Genomic DNA, 24,730 nt, shown 5'->3' with positions numbered 1-24,730 from the left:
CTGCATTATATTGTACTGTAGCTCATGTTATTGCGTCTATCTTTATTGTTATGTATCTTTTTTACAAGTACATTGCAATCATGTACAATCATGCTATCTCCTGTACAAGGATGCGTGTTTAAAAAAGTCAGCAGAGTCTCGACTGTCTCTTAACATGAGGTGCACTTGTTTTGGAATTTGATTCGCCAAGGAGGCTGCGCACGCCCCGCCCCCGCGCCAACGGCCGCTACTGATTGGTCGCCGCCGTCGCCTGTCTCGGGGACATCAGGGGAGGCACGAGTTGGCCCATAAGCCTGCGCTCGCGAGTCATCAGTGTCGGACACGTAGTGGGAACGAGCAGGTCCCGATGCACAAGTCACGGCAACCCTCGGCGGAGATGAAGGCGGACTCCGACTGGCTCTGATTTTTAAAAGCCCTTTTCATTCAGGAGGTTGATCGCCATTGGTTGTCGATATGGCAGAGCCGTTGTCCCGAGCACCCACCGCTGCAAAAATGGCGTCACTTAACCGGGTCCGAGCTTTGGCGATGCTTTTCTTAACTGTCACTGGCTGTTGTGTCACCCCGACAAGTGGCAAGGAAGGGTCCGAGGAGACCGTCATCATAGGGCTCCGACTGGAGGACACGGACGACATTTCCTTCATGGATAGGGGCTACCTGCGGGTGAGTGAGCGTTCTCGGGTGAAGTTGAGGGTGTACGGGAAGAACATCAACAACGACACCTGGTCCAAAATTTCTTTCACGGAACACGAGCGGAGCCGTGCGGTGGGGAGCCTTGACAGCTCCTCCGGGGACAACCAGAGCCAAGAGGACTCGTCCAGCTTGCATCCCTGCGGCATTAGGACTTCGGATATAATTATATTGCCCAACATCGTCGTGAGTCGAAAGACGACCGGAATAGTTGAGCTCGAGGTCAAACCGCTGCGCAAGACGGAGAGGAGTAAATCGTACTATCTATGCATCGCCACCGCGACGCCGGCCGTGGGCGGGATGCACGACCCGTGGACGGAGAACACCTGGATCTACCACGACGGGGACGACACCAAGGTGATCGTGGTGGAGGAGAAAAAGTTCCTGCTGCCCTTCTGGGTCCAGGTCATCTTCATCTCCATGTTGCTCTGCCTGTCGGGTATGTTCAGCGGGTTGAACCTGGGGCTCATGGCTCTGGACCCCATGGAGCTCCAGATAGTCCAGAACTGCGGCACGGAGAAGGAAAAGAATTACGCAAAAAAAATCGAGCCGGTCAGGAGCCAAGGGAATTACTTGCTTTGCTCGCTTCTGCTCGGGAACGTGCTGGTGAACACCACGCTGACCATCCTGCTGGACGACATCGCCGGCTCGGGGCTGCTCGCGGTGGTCATGTCCACCATTGGAATCGTCATTTTTGGAGAGATCGCGCCCCAGGCCATCTGCTCCAGACACGGCCTCGCCGTCGGGGCCAACACCATATTCCTCACCAAGTTCTTCATGCTGCTCACCTTCCCCGCCTCCTACCCGGTGAGCAAGCTGCTCGACTACCTCCTGGGACAGGAGATAGGAACCGTGTACAACCGGGAGAAGCTGCTGGAGATGCTGCGCGTCACGGACCCGTACAACGACCTGGTGAAGGAGGAGCTGAACATCATCCAGGGCGCGCTGGAGCTCAGGACTAAGACCGTGGAGGGCGTGATGACGCCGCTGAGAGATTGCTTCATGATCCCCGGGGACGGCACCCTCGACTTTAACACCATGTCGGAGATCATAAAGAGCGGCTACACGCGCATCCCGGTCTTCGAGGGCGAGAGGTCCAACATCGTGGATCTGCTTTTTGTCAAGGACCTGGCGTTTGTGGACCCGGATGATTGCACCCCTCTCAAAACCATCACAAAGTTTTACAGCCACCCGTTACATTTTGTGTTCAATGACACCAAGTTGGATGCAATGCTGGAGGAGTTTAAAAAAGGTGAGACAACTAGATATTGAGTGCATGTGCTGACCTTATTTTTAATACATTATTGTGATGCCAAATTAATCTCTCTTGACTCTCGAGTGTCAAAGGTCATTGCACAAGCCTGCTGGCCTCTCACCTGTCCACCCGTTGGATTCGGGAGGGCAGACAGGTGAACTGTTGCAGGTAGTATTGGATGCCTGTTCTGCTCTGTCCATCAACAGGTCGAGGTGTGTGAGTGTATCTTAAACGTCTAAAGCCTGATCTTCAGCAATAAAAGGGGGGAGGAGAACTTGTGTCCCCTTGATTTCACAATAAATTCCAGGTAGTGAAGGAAGAAGAAAAAAGGGTTGTTTGTGCATTTCTTCTCTGGCCTGACTCACAAAGCACTGAAGCAGCCACATCAGTAGTGAGGTGCACCTGCCTCACTGGTCACTTCCTGTACGGAGGAGGAGGAGGAGGAGGAGGAGGAGGAGGAGGAGGAGGAGGAGGAGGAGGAGGAGGAGGAGGAGGAGGAGTCGCTATCTTTCTCCATCGCTTCCATTCAGTGTTAATGTTCACACGGTCTCTCTCTCTCCTCTTGCTTTCCTCTGCTTTCCCCTCTCATTCAGTCTTTTTGCTCTTTCCCCTCCTCCTCTCCCCCCCCCCCCCCCCCTCTCTCTCTCTGACTTGTGAACGCATTAGGACATGTGGGAATGGTGCAACGGCAGTGCTAAGGTTATCAGGTGGGGGCATCTTGTTTGAGAACCTGCTTAAATCCCTCTCTCCCTCTCTTGTGCTTGCCTCTGAATGATGGTGGCGATAACTCCTTTTGTCCAGCCCTGGAATGCAGTCGTGTGGATAATGAATAACAGCCTCCAACACCCTCGAGCCCCCTGTGTGTGTGTGTGTGTGTGTGTGTGTGTGAGCGCTGTGTATGCGCATGGCGTTTGAGAACGATGTTTACCTCACCCACGGTTTACCTGATGTGTTGCACAGCCCTCCCCTCTACGTAGTCGCTCCTCACAGGATGCGTAGATGTGATGCTGGTCTGCATCTAACCCGGTGATCCGCAACTGATTCATCAACACTTTAATACTTTAAGAGGATTAATTGGGAGAAAAACAGAGCAAATCATTGAGCTCCGTTACCAGAAAGTATACGGTGTAGTTCTCCATGCCAAATTAGCATTGCATAATAAACAAGTGTGGGGGGGGGGGGTGTTTTCATCACAGTTGACTATTTACAGACACGCACCAGCAGCAGGAAACAACAGTTCCCTTGACCTTGTTGATCTTTTCTTCAGACGGGAGAGCCGTGTGACATGTCGTGGTACTTCATCACCACACATGATCCTCTCAGTGTCTCTGGCCTCACCTCTTGCACTGGACTGTGAACGTCTGATGGCCGACATGTCGGCCTTTGAAGCGATGCGGCTGTTCTTGACCTGTGAGTCTGCGCGTTAGGATCGAAAAGAAGGAACCGAAGGAACGGCAGCGTCGGCACGAAGTCACAGAGCGACGTCACGTTGAATTCCACGACAGTGATATGAAGCCGTGAGATCTGTGGTTGTGGAGGCAGAATGTCCTGCGCACAGTTTACTCTGTTCTGTCGATGTAATGTGTTTACAGGTGTAATGCAGCTTGTTGTTGGATAACGATAGCAAACCTTTCACTTGTGTCTTTCAGCACATCCGTTGAACAGTCTGACACTTGTTGAATAACAGCCTGAACTGTAAATCTACATTGTTACTGTTCACTAAAGGCAGTTTCTATTTCCATGTTGGCATCATGTTGGCAGCACGGTTCATACAGGTCCAGTCTCATGGAAGTCATAAGCAACTGTTGTAGGGGGGGGGGGGGTCAAAGTTCCCCGTCAATCTGGCTCTGGTCGCAGCGCACACTCAGTTCAAAGTGCTTTGTATTGTAAGTCATTGTTAATTAATTTGATGCCGCTTGCGGAGCTGCATAGTCGTCTGAAGTCTGCTACAAAAAAACGAAACACAAGAAACTGATTGGAGACGGCGCCGGAGCAGTCGGTGTAAACTCTGCTGGTCGGAGCTGCTTCTACACAGATCACACTGATTTGAAGTTTAAAATACGAATAGACTCAATAGCGACGATGAACATTTGCTTGGTGGTGAAAATAAAGTGCTGAATGACCCCGGCCCGACCCAGAGCGCATAGGTCAGGGGTCACAGTGAGATTCATGCGGGAGCTCTTTAATTCCGGCAGACACCCGTCTGGAAACTTCTGACCTCCTTCATTAATTGCTCTCCTTCTGCGATTGCAACAATTACCGTCACCCGGGGGCTGCTTGTCAAGCTGCAGGTTCACCGGTTAATGAGTGGGTCAGTGTGTGCCATTCAGGACCAAAGCAAGCAGCGGAGTCCGAAGAAGGAATTTAGATGCCCTTCTGACTTTGATATTCACTCACTCACTCACTCGCTCACTCACTCGCTCACTCACTCACTCACCCCATGCAGTGTAACCAGCCTTGTGAGAGGATGAAGGTATCTACTGTTTGGATGTTTGGAGAGCTCAGATCCTGGGGACTTGCCTGACTTGAATAGAGTCCAGAGGTGGAACTGGAACTTGACCCAACAGAGGCAAGAAAAACCTTTTATCCCCAATTGTCTCTCTCTCTCTGCTTTGCTAACAACAGACACAAACACGCAGTACTTCTCATCCATAACTGTCTAAATTGCTAGTTGCCCTGCTTATCTCTTTTGAAGCTATTGTTGCCGGTGTCTTATAGCCCAGGGTAGACATGCTCCAGTGTTGGAGGATAAGGTCCCCAGTGTAATGGAGCCTACATGAGGCCTGGCACGTGTTGAACTAGTTCCCTGATTGCCGCAATATAGGCCAATCTATGCTGAATTCAGCTTCAGCAGCCTTCACGGTCTCTTTGCTCCGTACTTTGTCTTAAAGTGAAACTCTTTTTTTACTCTGTCGGCCTCGTTGAAATGCCGACAGAAGTTTTGCTTCAAACGCTGTTATTCTGCCTGGATGTGTGTGCAGAGCGTGTAGCATAGCGTAGCGAATGTCCAGAAATGGTGTGTTTGCCTGGTAACCCTTGGTGCTAATGCTGCTGGGATTAAATGGCATGGTGTTGGTAAGAACACTTAATGTTTCCTGATGAGGGACACCCCTTTGAACTCAGCACGGCTTCTCCTGCCAGCCGCTCAACTAATTACCTCCAATCAAAGGTTGTCTGCATTTCCCCGCACTTTGCCTCACAGGAGGCGGCGTTTGTAGTCGACTTTTCTTCTTGTATGGAATCAAATTTCACAAACGGCTTATAGTTAACACATGCCATCAATATCAATAAGCATTATATCTTCGTCCATATAAATACTGTCGATTGTGTTCGTTCGTCCAGTCAGCTGAGCTACCTTTAAGCCATAGTGAGTTTATGAAAATATACATATTCAATATAGATAATCAGCACCTGTGTTTGACTTTTTATACTCGAGCCCTTTGGCAGTACTTTAAGAGAGGAGGCGAAAGCTGCTGTTGTAGAAACCTGTTGCGTGGTAACTCTTCCTCTGTTGCACTCTTGCCTTTCAATTTAAAGGACCACCTGTTGTTTTTGCATCGTTTAGCCCATTATGCTACAAATCATGAATACTTCATACGACTGCCAACCCTTCTTTCTTTTTTCCAAAGCATGGTGTTCTTTGCAGAGACTTGAAACTCTTCTGTTGGCGATCCATCAGAGTGAAAGTGTCTTTACTTTGTGTCGCAGCGTGTTAGCAAACATCTGTATGCATCCAGCAGACATGCAGCGCTGTCAGGACTCAGTTAGAGCCTTTTATTCCAGTCACCTGTCCAACGTAAGTCATTCATCCATCTCTTTCCAAAACGCCTTTTTGTTTTACACCATCAGGGAACATCTCACTCACTCTGTCTGCTGTTGGGTACGTAGCGTCTGGTGTCCTTGACCGAACAACCAAGCAGAGCTTTTAAAAAGTAACCCAAACAACTGTTTCAGCAGCCGCACAACAACAGAACTATGACGAGTAATTCAGCTGATGAGATGTTGACTCTGTCAAGCGAGATCCAGGTCGAGTTGAATTCAGCTGGTGGTGGTTCTAAAGCATTGCAGCAGGAATGTAAAGTTGATGTATAGTTAATCTTGTTAAATCCATTAGTACATCAGGAGTACATGATGCTTATGTTGAACACAGCCAGCTTGTAGGGTATGCTCAATGTAGACATTCCACATGTGATGTAATCATCGGCGTTGTCCCATGTGGTGAGTTCCCAATTGCAACGCGATTGAAGTGACTTGGTGGTTGACTTGTGGTGATTTAGATATTGTCTGGGTTGAAATCTTGAGGCTGTTGTGTTAAAGACTGGCTTCTGAATTGGCCAACATTCTTCAGATTCTGGTACAACATGAAGTAGGCTGTTAAGACCCGATTAGTCCAACAGTTGAGGAGTGTGAATGCAGGCGCAGTGCGTTAACCAAAGCCTGTCTGATCTCGCATTATGACTTCTACTTTCCATGTATTTCCTCCCGGGCACCCCATATACTTCGTATTTAACACAAACACACCTTTGGTTTGCTGTTCGGCGATGCGTGCGCTGAGGTGAAAACGTCGAGTCTTCAGGTCGGCGATACCATTACGTGACGCTACGCTCCCTGTACGACGCCCGCTATCGTTGTTCACCATACAAACAACCGTGTCAGTGTCAGCTTGCTATATTTGGCATGAGTTGGAAAATGCTTTCGCCCACAATCTCTCCAACAAAAGGTCCGATAGAAACTACAAAGTGCTGCTGTCTTCAAAAAAAAAGCACAACAAGGTCCCTGTTGCACTGGAGATGTTTAGGAAACCTCACTTTGAAGAGCAAATTGTATGAATTTCTTTCATGGAAGACTTTTGATCCAGACCTTTGTGACCTCATTGGCTCTGTATATCAACAGTGATGTATCAAAAGACTGCTTACAGTGGAGGTACAAGGGGCTACTGAAGTAGAGCATATTATACCCAAACAGGGACTCATCCGAGGCACTTATTGCAACACATATGCTGCTCTTTCTGTCTCTTTTGTTCGGAAATCTCTCCACAGAAATCACAACAGTGTAAAGTACAGTTGCACACGTTGCTTCACATGCTTTCTCCTTACTAACGTCACCGCTCGACTCCTCAGCGACTCGCTTCAGTGCTCGTACAGCGTCTGTGATGATTCCTGAACAAAAGGCTTTTGGTACGTTCTTTTGTTGTGGACGTAGTTAAGGAGCCGAGTCTGCTTCCAGCACATGTTGCCAAGGATCTGTAGCCGTGCACTACTGAGGGAAATGTGTTATTACGCAATCAAGAATGCAACCACCCCCACGCTCCTTTTAATAAGCTGTTTCCCAAAACAGAGATCACACTGCACCGAGGCGTAAACGGATTATTCAGACTTTATAATTGACTATTACCGTAACAGCAGACGAAGAAGTAAAGGAACAGCTTAATGCTATGAGTTGCCTGCATTGATCACGTTACAGGTCTGTTCCTCGGTCTGGTGGTCTCAGGCTTCGTGAGACCCTTGTTGATGTCCACAGGGCTGATCGAACGGTCCGAGGCAATCATGACGTTTATGGCAGATCTCTCAACACGTACGGGAAATACAATTAAGAATGCAATGAAGTCAGCGTCGAAAACTCTCTGCCAGAAGTAAAAATCCTTCATAATCTGTAAAGTCATCACAATAAGTACTTCCAGGTGCTCGTTGTGCATTCAGCGGCGGATCTTGTCTCGCTAAATAAAATAAAAGTGAATTCAGATTTTCTTTTTTTGTAAATCTTTGAAACTGTCTTCAGGAAAAGCTTCTTCTCTTTTGAGTCTGGTGAGAAGAAGTCATGTAGATGTTGTTTTGACTGCCGTTATGTCGTCAAGATATTATCACAGTAATGTGTGCGTTATGTCATGAAGGGAAATTGCTGCTGCTGGTGTCGCTGTATGATGATTAGCAGGAGAACGATGATGATCACTGTGTTGCAGTGACATCTGTAAAGCTCCTCTCTGAATATCAGGTTCCTCACAGTGACGGTCCGTCCCGTCGGTGAAGCTACTGAGCTGCAGAGGTTCAGTGCGATGGTGATACTTCATTAAAAGTCATCCATTTTGATTCACTGCCTTCTCTAAAGCTGCCGCCGGCTGCTGTGAAACACTGTGTCTTGTACAGTGTCGAGCCGTCGATATTTCATTTATACTTCAAACCAAGCATGCTCCTCTTCCCACAGATAGCTTTCTCTGCATTTGCACTTGTATGTGCGCGTCCACAGCTCTATATCTATGTAGTTTCTACTTACTTTGACTAGCAGAAGGAAAACTAAGGCCCTTTCAGGCTGTGCCTCGGAGAGAAAGCCCTCCAGCTTGGTCAGCCTAGTAAGCAGGCTGTGTGCAGCACACTCGGGGAAGAAGAGCCACTTGCTTGTGCAGCGAGCAGTCCCATCCCCCTCCTCCCACATTCCCTCTCTCCCACTTCTCCCCATATTGTCCTCTTGCCCATTTCCCTCGGTGTTATAAATTACAAACGACACAAACCTCCAGGCCTAATGCCCTGCCGTGGACGCCTTCCAAGCTGCACTTTTTGGAGAGCCAAGAGGCTGGCTTCATTGATAACACCGGGCACACTGTCCAGTCGCTCCATTTACTTGCAGGAGGAAAAAGCCCGAGACGGGCCCTTCACAGGCCCGAGAGACACCAGCGCTCTGTAGAATCAGCTGATGGAGCCGATGCTTTTCGGAGGCTTCAGCAGCGCCAGTGTTTCAGCTGGCCGTGTACGACACATCAATGATAAAAAGGATTGAGCAGCAGCGTAGTCCTATGATTTCATCGTTAATGAAAGTTCATGGTTTTAAGGAAACTAATCACATCCGTTTGGAGGACATTTTGGAAATGTTTCTAGTCATTTTCTTGTTTTGTGAGAAATGTGCACCAGTCAAAGGTCAACGGGTCATTTCATGCCAAAGTATCAACGGGAAAATCCACCTAAGACCCCAAATGATGAATATCTCTATATTAACAATAAATACCATCGCAGCTTTCATTTGGTGTTTTAAAAAATAAATTTAGACAATAACCATAAATGATGGACCAGGGAGTTGGTCATCAATTACAATTTAAATGAAACAAACTCCAAAAAGTGTCACATCAGCGTCTTTAATGATGCGATGCAGATGTGTTTCTCACACGCTGATGTGACGCGCGTCAGACGTTTCTTATGTAAGTGTAAACGGGGGAAAGTAGTTGGAACACGGTCCATTCAGACAGAAATCAGATCTGCATACTCAGCTTTGTTGTCAACACACAGACGCATTTTTCGGTCGACCAGTTCTCTGAGTGTATGCCTGCACTGCTTTTCCTTCTCTGGTGTCTCCCAGCTAACGGGGGGGGGGGGGGGGGGACTGCTAGGAGAGCCCCACTCTGGTCTGCAGGCCCCTGCCACTGCTCCAGCTGACCCTCCAGACCCAGATCCAGGCTCAACAGCCTCAACCCCATCCACAGCTGACCCTCCAGCTTGAGTTATTATCGGATGGTGATGTTGCTGGTCTCGTGTTAGGGAGTTGTGTTTAGTCCGTGTCAGTGAGTCTCCATGTCCTGATGTCTTGCTTCAGGTGACAGTCGGCAGCGTCTCGTCTTCCTGGTTCAAAATCGTTGGAGTCGCGGTTCTGTTTTCGGGTGGATTTTTTCTTTGGGGATAAGAGCTGCAACACAGTTGAAGCCATTTGTTATTCTTATGAGTAATTAGTAATCAGAGAAGCCGTGTTTATGGCTCTTTAAGAGTTACAGAATTATGTTGTTTGACTTTAAGGCTGTTCACATTATAGCTATGGTTAAACTGTAAACGTTTTGAATCGGCACAGACATGGATACATTGACAGACTTTATTATCATATAAATAATCATCACTGTAATGGTTCATATTCTGATTTAAACAGGACGGTAATGTTCTTTAGATTCAACCAAAAGCGATATTTCCGCTGGATTGCGTATTCATATAAAACCAGCATCATAATGTTTTCATCCTGAGTATTGATGCAGTATAATGTACCGGTAATAAGAACAGCGATGCAGGATGTTCCTGCAGGTTTCATGTTTTCCTCAATAACCCACATTCTCAAAGCCTATTGCACAAAGCACGGGAGCTTTTTTATAGTACTTAGCTCATTCTAGCTTTAAGGATTTTGCCTCGGCTAATTGTTTTTATTGAGGTATTAATTATGAGTTTTAAAGCTTCAAGTACTCACTGCCAAAAATGTGTGTTTTCAGGTGTTTAATTAGCTCTCTCTGTGTCACAGTGACGGTAACGCCATGCGACGTGTTATTGCTGCTGGTTCCTTTATTTGACCGGCATAGTTTCCCCTCGAGCTGAACCATCACAACAGACAACAGACTTAAAACAAAACCGCAAAGAAGGTTCAAACAAACACCACAGCCGTTTATTACACACTCATGAACTGTCACCTTTCACTGTATGGGCTCGTAGAAGCACAATAAGTGGTGACGAGTTATATGGTTTCATTTAAATGGCACTTTTATCACACACACACACACACACACACACACACACATCACAGGCGGGGATCGAGCAGCCAACACTGGACGATCCGCTCAAATGATCATCGGCTTACTGCACACAGAATTTCCTCCTAATAACCTGGAGCAAGTACGCAGAGTCTTGTGTTGTATTCAGCTTGAGACGTGTGTGTCATGTATGACATGCAAACAGCGTTGAGCGTAAAGTCACACGAGTGCAGCAGTTGAAGTGTCTTCTGCTGTAACGTGAAGTATTACCGAGGGAAACAGAATCGCGGTTCGAGTATAATTATTCGAGGGCTTAAAATCAAATTAGATTTGATTGCTCAAACGCGAGCGAGGCTTAGCGAGTGTGGCACGATGCAGAACTGTGGCCAACCGTGTGCCTACATGCCTAGACCTACACGTCAGGAGGGGGTTGTGGGGATGTGGGAGAAATGAGTTGTGTTTAGCACAACATGTGTTCAGCATAGCATAGCATAGCATAGCATGAATACCAGAAACAGCTTGCCTTGTTTTGCCCACAGTACCAAAGAAAATGTGGCAAAATGTGTCAACACCTTTTTCACATCATAAATCAACACTGTGTCTCATTTGTTGAATCTTTAAATGTGATTTAACTATTTCTGCACTCGCTACTCTTTATGACACATCTGTGCAGGCGTTCTGTGGTGTTGGTCACCGTGTGGGTTGTCGGTATACTAATGGGACAGAAGATACAGCGTAGTTAGTACAGTGAGCGCATATATATATATATATATATATATATATATATATATATATATATATATATATATATATGTGGGCCTATTGTTGGGAAATCTCTCCACAGAAATGATAACAGTGGAAAGTACAGTTGCACATGTTTCTTCAAAGAGTATTGGATTCATTGATTGTTGTCAAAATGTAATGAGAATTTCCAGAAAAATATCAGAAATGCTTTTCAAGGAGATTACCGACCCTGCCTTTAATCCTCACTTGTAGTCCGGGTTGTTGCTGTTGCTCAGAGCTCTGAATACGTCGTATGCTAACGTCTGCTTGTGTCGGAGGATGCTTTAAACCATGTGACTTGTATTCTTAACCCCGACCAAGTGAAAGAACCAGGAATGAGGATGATTCGTGCCGACTAGTTGCCGTTGTTTGTGGGAACAATAGTTTTACATGCTGAAGCCAAACATCCTAATGGACGCACTTCTGCTCTCGCATGTGTTGCTACTTTAAAACAGCCTCAGTTCTTGTCATCGTTGTGCGATGTGCTCACCATTCAGCAGTTGCAACACTCGCATAACAGAGCAGCACCTGACCACAGGCCCATTCATGTATCCCTACTGGTTCCCATTGATGCCTCTCCTTATGACTGAGGCCCAAAGGAATCTCCACCCAGGGGACCTTTCAACAACAAACGCAGCCAGCTACGACAGCAAGCTGCTTCTCTGAATGAACAACAATGTCATTCCAGCGGTGTGTGTGTGTGTGTGTGTGTGTGTGTGTGTGTGTGTGTGTGTGTGTGTGTGTGTGTGTGTGTGTGTGTGTGTGTGTGTGTGTGTGTGTGTGTGTGTGTGTGTGTGTGTGTGTGTGTGTGTGTGTGTGTGTGTGTGTGTGTGTGTGTGTGTGTACACGTGAGTGGAAAAATGGGTCAGAATGGCTGGAAATGTTCTCTGGAGGTAGATTTAGAAGAAGGACTGTCCAACGGGTTCCCATCACCCGAACACTGCACTATATTTATCAGCGCTCACATATTTGGAAAAATAGGGGGAGAGCAAAAGAGAGAGGGGGGCAATGATGAGTGTCCACAACAGATACTGACTCCTCATACTCCCACCCAAACTCTCCGAGCCTTACGGGCCTATTTATAGGAGGACATTAGGCTATGGAAAAATATGACAAAGCTGCATTCCATAAATAAGCTGGGAATGGTGGAAAAGAGCACACGGCTCGGTCTCTGTAGGCCTCAGTGGAGGTTCTCAGGCTTGGCTTTGGATTACGGAAGAATGGAAGGAGGGATGGAGGGCTAGATGGATGGAGGGATGGATGGAGGGCTGGATGGAGGGCTGGATGGACAGAGGGCTCGATGGACGGAGGGCTCGATGGACGGAGGGCTGGATGGACGGAGGGATGGAGGGCTGGATTGATGGAGGGCTGGAGGGATGGATGGATGAACGGAGAGATGGAGGGCTGGATTGATGGAGGGATGGATGGAGGGCTGGATGGATGGATGACTGGATGGATGGAGGGATGGATGGTGGGATGAAGGCTGGATGGAGGGATGAAGGCTGGATGGATGGAGGGCTGGAGGGATGGAGGGATGGATGGATGATGGATGGACAGAGGGATGGATGGATGGACGGAGGGATGGAGGGCTGGATGGATGGATGGATGGATGGATGGATGGATGGATGGCGGGCTGGATCGTCGTCCTTTTACGGGAACGGTTACAACGTTCAGCCCCCGACTCTCTCCTCAGTGAGATTACGCACTTCCTGGTACCTGAGTCATCTGCTGCTTTGTGGGTAGGGGAAACAAAGTGTGTGTGTGTGTGTGTGTGTGTGTGTGTGTGTGTGTGTGTGTGTGTGTGTGTGTGTGTGTGTGTGTGTGTGTGTGTGTGTGTGTGTGTGTGTGTGTGTGTGTGTGTGTGTGTGTGTGTGTGTGTGTGTGTGTGTGTGTGTGTGTGTGTGTGTGTGTTAACTTCACCCATTTACCGGTCTAATGACACCATTATTTCTGTCTTTTAATGACTAAAGCGTTTCAGGGTTTGACCCCAAAAACACGCTTCCTTCATGGATGAAATTGAAAGTGAATTGACCCTTGACCCTGATGTGTGCCTATGTGCTGGACTACCCAGCATGCATTCAGCCTCAGCCTCAGCCCCGCTCGACAGCTCCAGATGTCAGGCAGCAATGGTGGCTTAGGACCCCAGAGGACTGGTCCGCGCAAGGACACGCTCTCCCCTCGGCCCATTGCCAGGGTCCAGAGGGTCCAGAGGGTCCAGAGGGTCCAGAGGGTCCAGAGGGTCAGCCTCCCCACTCTACCTCCAGTCCCCCCCTCACAAAACCCACTGCCCCAGCAGCAGCTAAGGAGCTATGAATAAACAGTCATTGTCTCGTAATATCTTTATGGAAGACAGAAGCTGCATTTTTCCTGTCGCTTGTGTGGTATTCTGTCTTTGTGGGAAACTAGAAAGTATGCGCTCCTCTTGTGGGATTGCGAGACAAACCGATCTGGAGTGGCGTGTGTGTGTGTGTGTGTGTGTGTGCGACATTGACTGAGACAGAAATAGACTTTAGATATAATTTTAACTTCAGACCACTTGAAATCATTTTAGGAGCTTGTGATGCTCAAAGGTTAGCCGATCAAGCTGATTTCAATTTTCAACGCACTTTATGAAAGTCACTACCGACGAAAGCCAATAAATATAATGCAATTATGCAACGTAGGCATCCGCCTTGAAAAGTGTTTGATTTGGACTCAAATTCCAATTCTACTGTATGATTCTCAGCTCAGATGTCTGTTCTTCTCAGTCAGACTCTCTTTGTCTGCATGAACCATGGAAATCCATCCGAAAGAGACGTTTCACTCGGAACAGAAAGGTGTCAGACGATGGTGGCGTCATAATGAATTATAATCTGTGAACCCTTAATCTCCGTCTATGAACATGAAGGAACCTCTTGGCAGTCTTTACCATTTAAATATCTGGCAGCCGTGGATGTCAGGACCAAATGTTGCACCAATCCACTTTGAAGATGTGAATATATTTCACAATAAGACATTTGACCTGCTGGTGGCGCTAGAAGACACGTCGGGGCTTCGTCCTCTGGGCACCAGGAATTATTTCTACTAACTTCAATAGCAATCGATCAGTTGTCGAGATATTTCACTCTGGAACAAAGTGGTCATTCAACCAACCAAGTGACTGATATTGCCATCATTTGACAGTCAATCGGTAAATATGTGGCCTGATGATTTCCATAGTAAATATACAGATTAGTATCTGTAGAAAGGTGGTGGTGTGGAATGTATGAAACGTCCTCCTGAGATGTTCGCCCACGGGACAGACTCTAGAATAAACTCTTGAACTTTGCATAAACATGCTTTTCTACTGAATAGCTTCTCATACATTTGCTGCGTGACGTTCTTTCTTCATTTGCACTCGCGACCTGTTGTTAAATCATCTGTAATAGTAAAGTCCTCTGTCCAAGGAGGTGATGGAAAGTGTTCTCCATGTTAACAAACATTGTGATGGGATGAGGTCAACAGGTCTGCGTGATCTCAGTGAGGTCCTCCGCCTCTTATCAGTCTGCTCACATAAAGGTCGGAGGTCGGGCCTTGTTTTGTGCCAGAAAGGTACGGTTACGTTGACACACATTCCCATTGGCTGTTCCTCTTCCTCTGTTAAAGCCATAACAAGAACAATTTTACAATATATTCAAATCAATACTACATCCCTGCAGAAGATGTTTAGATGAATCATTACAAATGCTCACGAGATGCCAGAGACGTATCGATGACGCTTTTGGTTTCCTGGCGTTGAGGTCTGTCACGTTGCTGCATGACTTGGTATTGTACACTGTCCTGTGATTTGGAAGCCTTGTTTATGAACCTGCCATGAATGGCGTGGACACCATTAAAGAGAAGGAAGTGAGCATTGATCTGTTTCTCTGTACTCTGCTTTGCTGGCCACTCCATTTGCCTCTCTGGACAGTTTAGAGTAATTGCTGGCTGAAGGGCTTCTGAGGCCGGATTGCTTTAACCCATCGAGGCTCCATTTCTGTTTCAAACCCAACCCTCCGCCATGAAGCAGCCTGCTCAACATGTCACCGACATGTCGACAGAAATACACTTGCACATAGCCTGCTGTTTGCAGACTCTTTCTTTTAATGGTGGATTTCTGCTGTTTACATTATTAATGCCTCTCTTTACCCCGCCAGCCTATTAGGTGTAATCTGAGTATATTTCCTGAAAGCATCAACTCTGCATCTGATGCTCACAGCGTTCAGACTCCCGGCCTCTGCACACGGCACGTCAGTGAGCTGTCACCGCGTTGTGAGGAAGCCGTGAGCTGCAGTCCTCCGTCTGTGCCTGCCTGCACCAAACGGCCGACAATAGCTGAAACAGCATGTGAACACTGACTCAGTGATGCACCTCTCCAGATACACACACACACACACACACACACACACACTCGTGCACTCGGACACACGTGCATGCACACCGACGTCCTCCATTATATAAGCCGAGGTGTATCTGCATGCAAACGGCCCATTCCGAGACAATCTGATCACACAGCGGCGGCTTCGCCCGGTCTGCTCCTTCGCTTGGTGAGAATATCGCCGGGCGGAATGGAAACTTCATTTTGCAGGGGGCTAATATTAGCCTGGGCCTCTGGAAAATTCCTTTTAAATGATCACAAGCTGAGAAAAGGCAGAGAATTTGTTTAGCGTTTTGCTTGACAGTATTCGCTGCATACACGGCAGTTTGTTTCTTTTCTTTCTTTCCAGTTGGTGCAGCTCACAGGAGGGTCCTGGGAACACAGATGTAGAGGGAGGGGGGGGCTGAGGGGTCTCGGATGATGACATGTAGACTGTCAGTCTGGCTGTTTGAGTTTCCGCTGACTGATGAGCTGTTTGACAATATGAAACACAATGTATCAAGTATTTATCCTGGATACGTGGTATTAAAATGCTACTCTATGAAGTGGATCAAAGTGTGTCCCTGCCTGCCTGTTTGCTCCCTTGTACCTCCATCACTGCCTGACCTATATTTAACTCCCTTTATCATTATATGACCCTAACTTTATAACCTGTGTGTGTTTTGCTAGGAAAATCCCACCTGGCCATAGTTCAGAGGGTGAACAATGAGGGTGAGGGAGACCCTTTCTACGAGGTTCTGGGTATTGTCACCCTGGAGGACGTTATTGAAGAAATCATCAAGTCCGAGATCCTGGACGAGACTGACTTGTACAGTAGGTTCCCCCCTCGAACCGCGTGCCCCCTTAGACTGTAAGGCCTCCAGGCATTGAGCCTGTCACAGTAAGAAATCCTCCATCTGTTGTAAACGGATCCAAGCCCGGCAGCTGGGCTCTATCTGCTGGATCTGTTACACGAAACCCACTTAATGTGGGTCTAACTGATGCTGCACATTTATCCAAATGTACATTTCTGTAACTTTGGAGGGTCTTTCAAAGAAACATTGACAAATAATTCATGAATGAATGTGGAGCTGAAAATGTGATTTTCAATGAGATACGATGAGACTGAACCATAACGTTGCAGCAGGAAAACTCCAACAATGAGCTGAAAAAGGCTCAAACAAGGATGAGCTGAGAGGAGCTTTGGTTGATCACTTCAGGTGATCCCTTTCATCATACATGTAGATAATTGTTCATATACAAATGTTGATGATAGCAGCTTTAGAAATGTGTTGTTACACCTCTAACGGTTCCAGACTTCCTGCAGACGTGGAGTACGTGTCTATTTGTTGCCCTAATGCGTATGGCTTTAAGTAATGTTAAGAATGTGGTAAGCTAACAACGTAGCCCCCTATAGCTCTCTTTTAGTTCTGAGAAGAACGCCACAGCTACATTTCAGGAAAAAGCAATAAGCTTTGGGTAACTCCAGTGTAGTCACCCTACGACCCGAGGAGGAGCCGCTCGCTGTCCGCGGAGCGGATCGACCTGTTGTTGTTGTTGCACAAACACTTTTACTTTGCGTCTGACGCGCTTACTTTTCATCTTCCCTCCTCAGCCGACAACAAGACGAAGAAGAAAATCACCCATCGGGAGAGGAAGCAGGATTTCTCGGCCTTCAAGCCGACCGACAACGAAATGAAAGTTAAAATATCACCTCAGCTTCTGCTGGCTACCCTGCGTTTCCTAGCAACAGGCAAGTGGGCTGCGTTTCTGCTTGTCTTCCCCCAGTGTGCCCCCCCACTGTGTGTGTGTGTGTGTGTGTGTGTGTGTGCATATGGGCTTTGGGCAAGTGGGTGCAGGGAGGAGTGAGTATGTGTGTAGAATGAGTATCTGTTGTTTGTGTGTGTGAGGGAATGAGTTGTATGAGGACTCACAACGTGTGTGTGTGTGAGAAGAAGGCACTGAAGGTTGCGTGTTGAGATCTTAGCTCACAGCTTTAAAAACACTGCCCTGTTTGCTTACACGCGTTCCTCGGTGACATCACATAAAGCATTTTTGGCCTGTGATCGGGGTTCTCACACAACTCGACATACTTAGTGTAAAATGTGAAATATTTCCCCGGCTTTCCCTCGGGAAATGGATTTCCGAACAGGCTGCTGAATATCCTCCGAGCAGCAGCAGCAGCAGCAGCAGGTGACGATGTCTCGTTGCAGTTGGATTTGCTTCAGAACTTTGACCGAGCAGCTCAGCGTTGATTCAGTTCCTCTGAAGGCTGTTAGGGAGTTTAGTTCCTGGTGGTGGAGCCAGCAGTCAGCTGACACATATCACCGCCGCGCAGATGAAGGCGCTGATTGGCCCGTTCGACAACTGCTCGTGAAATCACAACATGAAGAAACGTTTTGGGAAGAACATTTTCGTTTTCTTAATCAAAACTCATCATTTTTACTTTGAGGTTTCCAAGTCAGATTCACCAAACTGTCAAGAAGTCCTGGAACTTTGTAGTGAATTGCTTGTTTGAACCTGAAGAATGCAATGAAATCATGAGATTTCAGTTTGATTGACATAAAGTTGCCTTTTAAGGCAACTCGCTCAGCTGTGTTTGTGATACACAAGAGTAAAAAGAAGAAACAGTAAATATCAATCGTAGGCTACAGAGCCAACAATGTGTCATCAGAGCAGTAACAGAAATAAAGCGTGAACGTATTGTTCATGACGTAGATGGGAGGCGGTCAAGAGAAACTAGAGGAGAGAATATCAGCCTGTACAGTGAGCAGGTAGCACTGTGCTGCAGGCTGCGTTCACCTGAACAGCACCAACTACAACCCATAAGATCAGACGAGGAAAAAGGAAATGACTTTGATCAACGCTCCCACCACATATTGATATTGGCATCAGCCCTGTGTATTTGTATATGGCTATAATCGATGTCTCTCTCTCTCTCTCGCTCTCTCTCTCTCTCTCTCTCTCTCTCTCTCTCTCTCTCTCTCTCTCTCTCTCTCTCTCTCTTTCTTTCTCTCTCTGGTTTCTTCAGAGATCGATCCGTTCGCGCCGCTGCAAATGTCAGAAAAGATTCTCCTGCGCTTGCTGAAGCACCCGCACGTCATCCAGGAGCTGAAATACGACGAGAAGAACAAGCGGGCGGCAGAGCACTACCTCTTCCACCGGAACAAGCCCGTGGATTATTTCATCCTCATACTGCAGGTGTGTGGACGCGACGAGGTGCACAGTCCGGAATGTCCAACACCGGACCCACCGCTCGCCTCCCGCGTTAGAAACCTCACTGAAGAACACGGAGAGAGGAATAACAGCCTTTGTACCAAACTGCACTATACATCACTCTAAACACATGTAAGACAGGGACATGCTGCTGCTGGTGCTACGCTGCAACGTCTTGTGTTGCTTGTGCCCACAGTTTGTCACAGTGTAGCCATCCATCTATCAGAGCTGTCCTACAGGTTTTGTTCCCACAGGGGCAACGCGTCCGACAAAGGTATGCGTGGTATGATTGTGCTGCAGGGCAGTTTGGATTCAAGCAAACAGCAATAGCGTAGATGCACAGCTCACGAGTGATACGAAGGTCTGGCTCACGCAAAGCACTTCAAATAGACTGAAAGAGGAGGCGGTCAGTAGGAAGAACATGATGAACTGTACTGATTAATAACAGTAGAGTCAGCTGTGTTTTTCATCTTGTAAATGAACTTCTTTACTGTACTACTCTACACACATCCCTCTGTTCTCCGTGCCACTGTCTCTCTCTTTGCACCCTAAAGAAATCCTGCTGTGGAGTTACAATACATACAAGTGCTGTTGGCCTTCCTGCAGCCTTACAGTCTGAAAACTGGTCTGAATGTCGACCGTGTCCCTGAATATGTTGCCAGTAACAACATAGTTGCGTTTTCATCTTTGGTATCATCTCTTATTAAAAAAGGATCAAGGGCCAGAGAAGTCCCAAACCACTGGCACTGCTGTAGCTGAGTCCTGATAGAACGTGTTATCAACACAACTTAGCACTAATGCTGCCAAATGAACATCTGCAACTGAGAGTTAATTAGACATAAAATAAGTGTGATATCAAATGTATCGTCTCAAAGGATGGACACAATTTAACGAAATGCACACAGCGGTGTATTTGACTCTTTGTTCTCCGTCGTCTCTGTGTGTCTCAGGGCAAAGTGGAGGTGGAGGCAGGAAAAGAGGGGATGAAGTTTGAAGCGGGGCCGTTCTCCTTCTACGGGATGATGGCTCTGACCGCCTCGCCAGGTAAGACAGCTGACCAACACACCTGGGCTTCAAAATAAGAGCAAGCTGTGACTCATCTTTGAGCAAACTAAAAGAATGCAACTTTGTCTGCAGGTTATTTCTCTTTTATAATAATGTTACCCAGTCAGCACCAAGTAGCAAAATACTGCTTTTCATTTATTCATTGATGTTTATTAACAACGATTGTAAGACTGGCGAGGTTGTCCTGCAGTGACATCATGAGAAAGCGTCAGCTGGTGAGTCCTTTCTGTGCATTCATAAACGACAGTTCTATTCTCAGCCTTCTTCAGCGACTGTGACTCAGACGGGCGGTGAGATCTGAGAGACACCTACTGGCCAAAGAGCAGAACACCTTCCTGTCGCGTGTGTGCCGGCACTCTGCAGTCAGAAACCAAACCTTTTATGAAAAGATTCAAGCGTTTGCTTCGACGTTATCTGCTCGGTAGCAGTTCCGCTCCCGTCGTGCATAGAACGGGTGGTTATACTCGTGTTGCTGCTGCTTCTCGACCAGGTTTAATCCAAGTGCACGATGTTTGTTCATGCACTGATTGTTTCTCAGCTTTGACAGACTCTCCTCTTTCTTGTCTCTCGTGTCTTTCCTCTCGCCCCAGTGCCTCTGTCCCTGTCCCGTACATTCGTGGTCAGTAGGGCCGAATCATTAGCAGGATCTCCAGGTACAGTGGCCTCTTCTGTCTACACACACACACACACACACACACACTCGCATGTGATGCCACACTAGAATCAACCCGCCGACGAGTTAGACGTGAAAGAATAATGATGTTTTTGCTGACACTGAAATGTTGAACAGAACATTGTTTTCAAAGTTGAACCCTGCATGCTTTCAGTAAACTAACACGAGTGTTTGGTCTCCATCATCGTCTATTCCAGTATTTGTTTTGAGGTTGACCGAGGCGTACCTGAATGCAACATGCACCGTATGTTCATGTGTTTGTAAGTGAAAGAGAACGAGGGAGACAGTCTGAGACGCCCTCATCCCCGGAGCCGTTAGTCAAGTGGCTGAATGGCGTTGGAGACTGGAGGCCCCAGAGCGAGCACAAGCTCCGCCCCGCTCGCCCCAAACCTTTAACCCTCCGACTACATCAACAAGACCTCCAGCTACAGCCCCCTGCCGGACACATACAAAGACACACACGTACACATGTGTTCACATGGACGCGGAGAGCGCACAGTCCATACGTGACTAAGGACATGCTGCCACCAACACACCCACACCCACGTGTCCGGAAATGCCATTGAACAAACGCAGCATCTTCCTCTCTTTAGCAGTGACCTGCAGTGCACCTCTGAACGGGCTGTTTTCACACGTCGGAGTGTTTCTGCGTGTACGTGAATACATCATGTGTGTATCTTTGACCTGGCCCCTAGAAAGTGGAGTACTAATCCGCAAGAGTTCACATGCCAAGTCTTTGGCCCACTGCGCTCGGTCTGCACACACACACACACACACACAGACACACAAACACACACACACACACACACACACACACACACTCCGACATGGGATTACATACATTCCACTCGACGTAGTAGCATTAGCGCTGGCCAAGCCGTTTCCACTTTATTGTGTGTGTGATTTTCTCTCGGCTTCTTTAAGAAGTGGAAAACATAATCTGGCTTTAATTAAAAATACAAAAAAGAAAGCAGAACAAGTCTCCTATGTAGCAGCACATAGAGGGAGCAGCATCACTGGAGACCACCGACTCTACCTGCTGCTGTGTGAAACTCCCCTCACCTGAAGACTTGCGGAGAAATTAGATTTCCATAAATCACAGCAAGCATCTGTACCTGCTGGGGAAATATTTCAGAGAGAGTAGACTGCGACAGACCTCTTTTGTTGTATGAATGAAGTTTTGTTTTGTTTTTGCTTGTCTTCATAATTTGACAAAATATTTTTCTGAGATACTTTAGCCTTTCCTTGCATTACTATAGCGGCTCGGGGGGTTTAAATGTATTCTCCTCTCCCATCGCCTCCTGACAGAAAACAAGTCTCCTCCACGGCCGTTTGGACTCAACCACTCCGACTCTCTGAACAGGAGCGATCGCATCGACGCCATCACCCCGACTCTCGGCAGCAGCAACAACCAGCTCAACTCCTTCCTGCAGATCTACGTACCCGACTACTCCGTCAGAGCGCGCACAGACCTGCAGTATATAAAGGTGAGAACACATGCAGGTGAGCAGGGAAAGCACATTTGTGGATACTTAGATGCCGGTAGAGAAGATTAAAAAAAGAAATCGTTTAAAACAACAAAGTGTGAGGTCGCTCTGGAACGACCTGCAGAGACCTACGAGCCCAATCAATCAATCTCCCCCAACCGTTGGACCTCATCATGCCTTCATCCTCTCTACTAGGTAACACGCCAACAGTACCAGAACGCCGTCATGGCGTCACGGATGGACAAAACACCCCAATCGACAGACGGTGACTTCACTCAGATCGAGCTCACGCTGACGGAGCTCCATGACGGAGTGGAGACCCCCGCTGTAGTCGTCGTCAGCACCACAGCCAGCGCCGCCGTCACCACCCCCGTCGTGTCCGTGTCCGCGGCCAACGAGACGTCCCACCTGCTCAACCAGCAGCAGAACTGTGTGGGCCTCAGCAGGAGCAACCACAGTGCCCACAACGAGGGGCCCATCTAGCCACCGCCGAGCCCGGTGGAGACCCAGACCCTCCACCCTGTCTCGTGGACACACACGGAGCGGTGGCATAGACGGAGATGAGGGAAAGTGGGGAAGCGGAGGCGGGTGGAGCGAGGGTTCTGCTCCAACCAGTAGCCCCCAATCAGTCAGTGGGACCTTTTCATGGAGGGGCAGTGGGGAAGACGGGTGCTGCGTCACCCTGAACGCCCCCACCTGGACGTTGTCGGAATCCCTGCTGGACTACACCTCTTACAGAGGGTGCACTTGGACAGTGCCTGAGACTGAGCTTCTATTTTGGGACAATCCGACACTTTCATAGCGGCGACTTGGACTCGAGGACAACGGAGTGCATGCAAACCCTGTCCCTTTCTCGTACACACACACACACACACACACACACACACACACGTATTCAAACAGCCCCCCCCCCCCCCCCCCCCCTGCATCTTTCAGGGAAGCTCAGTCGAATGTTGATCCCATCAACGAGGACTCAAACCCAAACAAGCAGAACGGTCAAAGACTGCACCAAAAACCGCTTTGGACTAAACCGTCAAACCACGAACCAAGAATGTTTTCCTGTATTTATTTATTTTATAATATTGTATGTATATATGTACGCATGGAGACATGATGTGACATTAATTGGCATACGAGCATGCACGAGCATGCACACGAAGGTGTGCGTGGGGCACGCGTGTCATATCAGAAAAAGGACATGCTACATACATGGAGACGAACATCCGTTCATGTATCGGAGGAGGTGAGGGTCTTTTACAGATACAGTATGTATATTACAGATCTTGTTATTTTTACTATTCTCCTAAATCAGGCTTATGGTACACTATCTTTTTCACCTTAAAAAAATCACACTGTTGCCTTTAAGAGAAATCATAGAGTTAATTATTTTAACAAAGTGCAATGAACAGCAATTTATTTAAGAGATGATTATGAATTTAAAAATAAAATCACTGTAATATAAATTGACAGATATATTTGTATGTATGTACTGTATGTATATGTACATTTGTTTTCTTTAATAATGCTAAACTGCAGCCATCCACGAGCCTTTCAGTCAGTCGCTCCTTCTCGTCTCCTTCCTGTTTCCTTTGTCCTCAAACACAGCGGCTGTCTGTCCGAGTGGGAGCAATGTTGCCTCGACTTTAAGTGCCGTTCCGATGCATGTGGAGGTTGCGTGTCTTGTTTTTTTTTTTGCCAATTTTTACGCATAGTCAACCTTGATAATTGCACAGTATTAATGACCTCATCTAACATGTTGAGCATCATCAACGTCACAAAAAGTAACCTCGACATTAAACGTGTGTGTGTGCGCGACATTGCCAAACGGTTAAGTTCATAAACGCAATTTTCTTTTTAAAGTATACTTAAATTGAATGTACTTTAGTGAATGTGAAAGAGACTACACCCACGCGGTGTCGATTGTAGCCCGTGTTTAATAATTATTGAGTTATTTCAGTTCGAAATCCAAAACATTCTTCACAAATGTTGGCTGCTATTGAAGATACATATTTCTTTCTTTCACAATTTGGAGATACACAGAAGTGCGTTCTTGCAGAGAGTTGGAGGAGAAGATGCGAGTAGAGTCGTCTTCTCATCAAACGCTCGGCAAGAAAGTAAATGAGTGTAAACGTGGAACTTCTGCTCTTTGATGAGCTTTTGTCTGCGTTGGTACCTTCTTGCCCGTATTGTTTTACCTCATGAAGACAGGAATGACTTTTAAGATGTGTGTGCTTGAAATGTTTCCTGAAGCTGCATCAGTCATTGTGTAGAATGCTTCAGTTTACTCCATATCTGTGGGGGCGTTGATTTTTAACTCTTTAACTAAACATGACTTTGATTTCACTTCCAGGCCTGTTCATTAACATGTACTGTACACGGGCACGTTTCTTACCGCTTTACAGGCAACAACAATGTCCTAAAGCTAGATTCATTTGATGTTCAGTTGCGGTGTGTAACCACTGGGGGTCGCTGTGTTTCTACATGTAATCCGATGTGTGCGTAACAAACAGCCCTTCGACGGGCGTCTCGGTTGTATAACCGGACGCAGAGTCCGTCCGCGTTGTTTGCAGCTGTTGGTTGTTGTTTACGTGAAAGAGGTCTTATGCAGCAGACCCACTCGTGCCCTGCGGGGACAATCACACAGAGACACGGCGGTGATCGATGGTTAGGTTGTGAGAATGTGCTCGGCACATTTATACGCTGCTTTACAGACGTAGAGCCT

At 47.3% G+C, this 24,730-nt stretch overlaps 1 protein-coding gene across 2 annotated transcripts; it reads left to right on the top strand.

The window, feature by feature from the left end:
• The first annotated feature begins 380 nt into the window (after window positions 1-380).
• On the top strand, window positions 381-22,563 carry cnnm2b (cyclin and CBS domain divalent metal cation transport mediator 2b). Of its 2 annotated transcripts, XM_079278269.1 has the most exons (8): window positions 381-1,939; window positions 16,258-16,401; window positions 17,183-17,320; window positions 18,599-18,768; window positions 19,734-19,827; window positions 20,439-20,501; window positions 21,830-22,008; window positions 22,204-22,563. In XM_079278269.1, the coding sequence occupies exons 1-8, from the start codon at window positions 454-456 to the stop codon at window positions 22,489-22,491; spliced, it is 2,562 nt and encodes an 853-aa protein (XP_079134395.1). In that variant the 5' UTR covers window positions 381-453; the 3' UTR covers window positions 22,492-22,563. The 2 variants fall into 2 exon arrangements, with proteins under 2 accessions (XP_079134395.1, XP_079134396.1); XM_079278270.1 differs by lacking the exon at window positions 20,439-20,501.
• The last annotated feature ends 2,167 nt before the right edge of the window (window positions 22,564-24,730 follow it).

Source organism: Melanostigma gelatinosum (genome assembly GCF_949748355.1).
Source record: "Melanostigma gelatinosum genome assembly, chromosome: 11".
Lineage (NCBI taxonomy): Eukaryota > Metazoa > Chordata > Actinopteri > Perciformes > Zoarcidae > Melanostigma > Melanostigma gelatinosum.
This window is presented reverse-complemented; position numbering and strand designations above follow the sequence as displayed.

Coding starts and splice junctions, on each gene's coding strand:
- cnnm2b (XM_079278269.1), top strand. CDS start 454: ATGGCAGAGCCGTTGTCCCGAGCACCCACCGCTGCAAAAATGGCGTCA. Junction 20,502..21,829: donor ATCATTAGCAGGATCTCCAG/GTACAGTGGCCT, acceptor GCCTCCTGACAG/AAAACAAGTCTCCTCCACGG. Junction 22,009..22,203: donor CAGACCTGCAGTATATAAAG/GTGAGAACACAT, acceptor CCTCTCTACTAG/GTAACACGCCAACAGTACCA.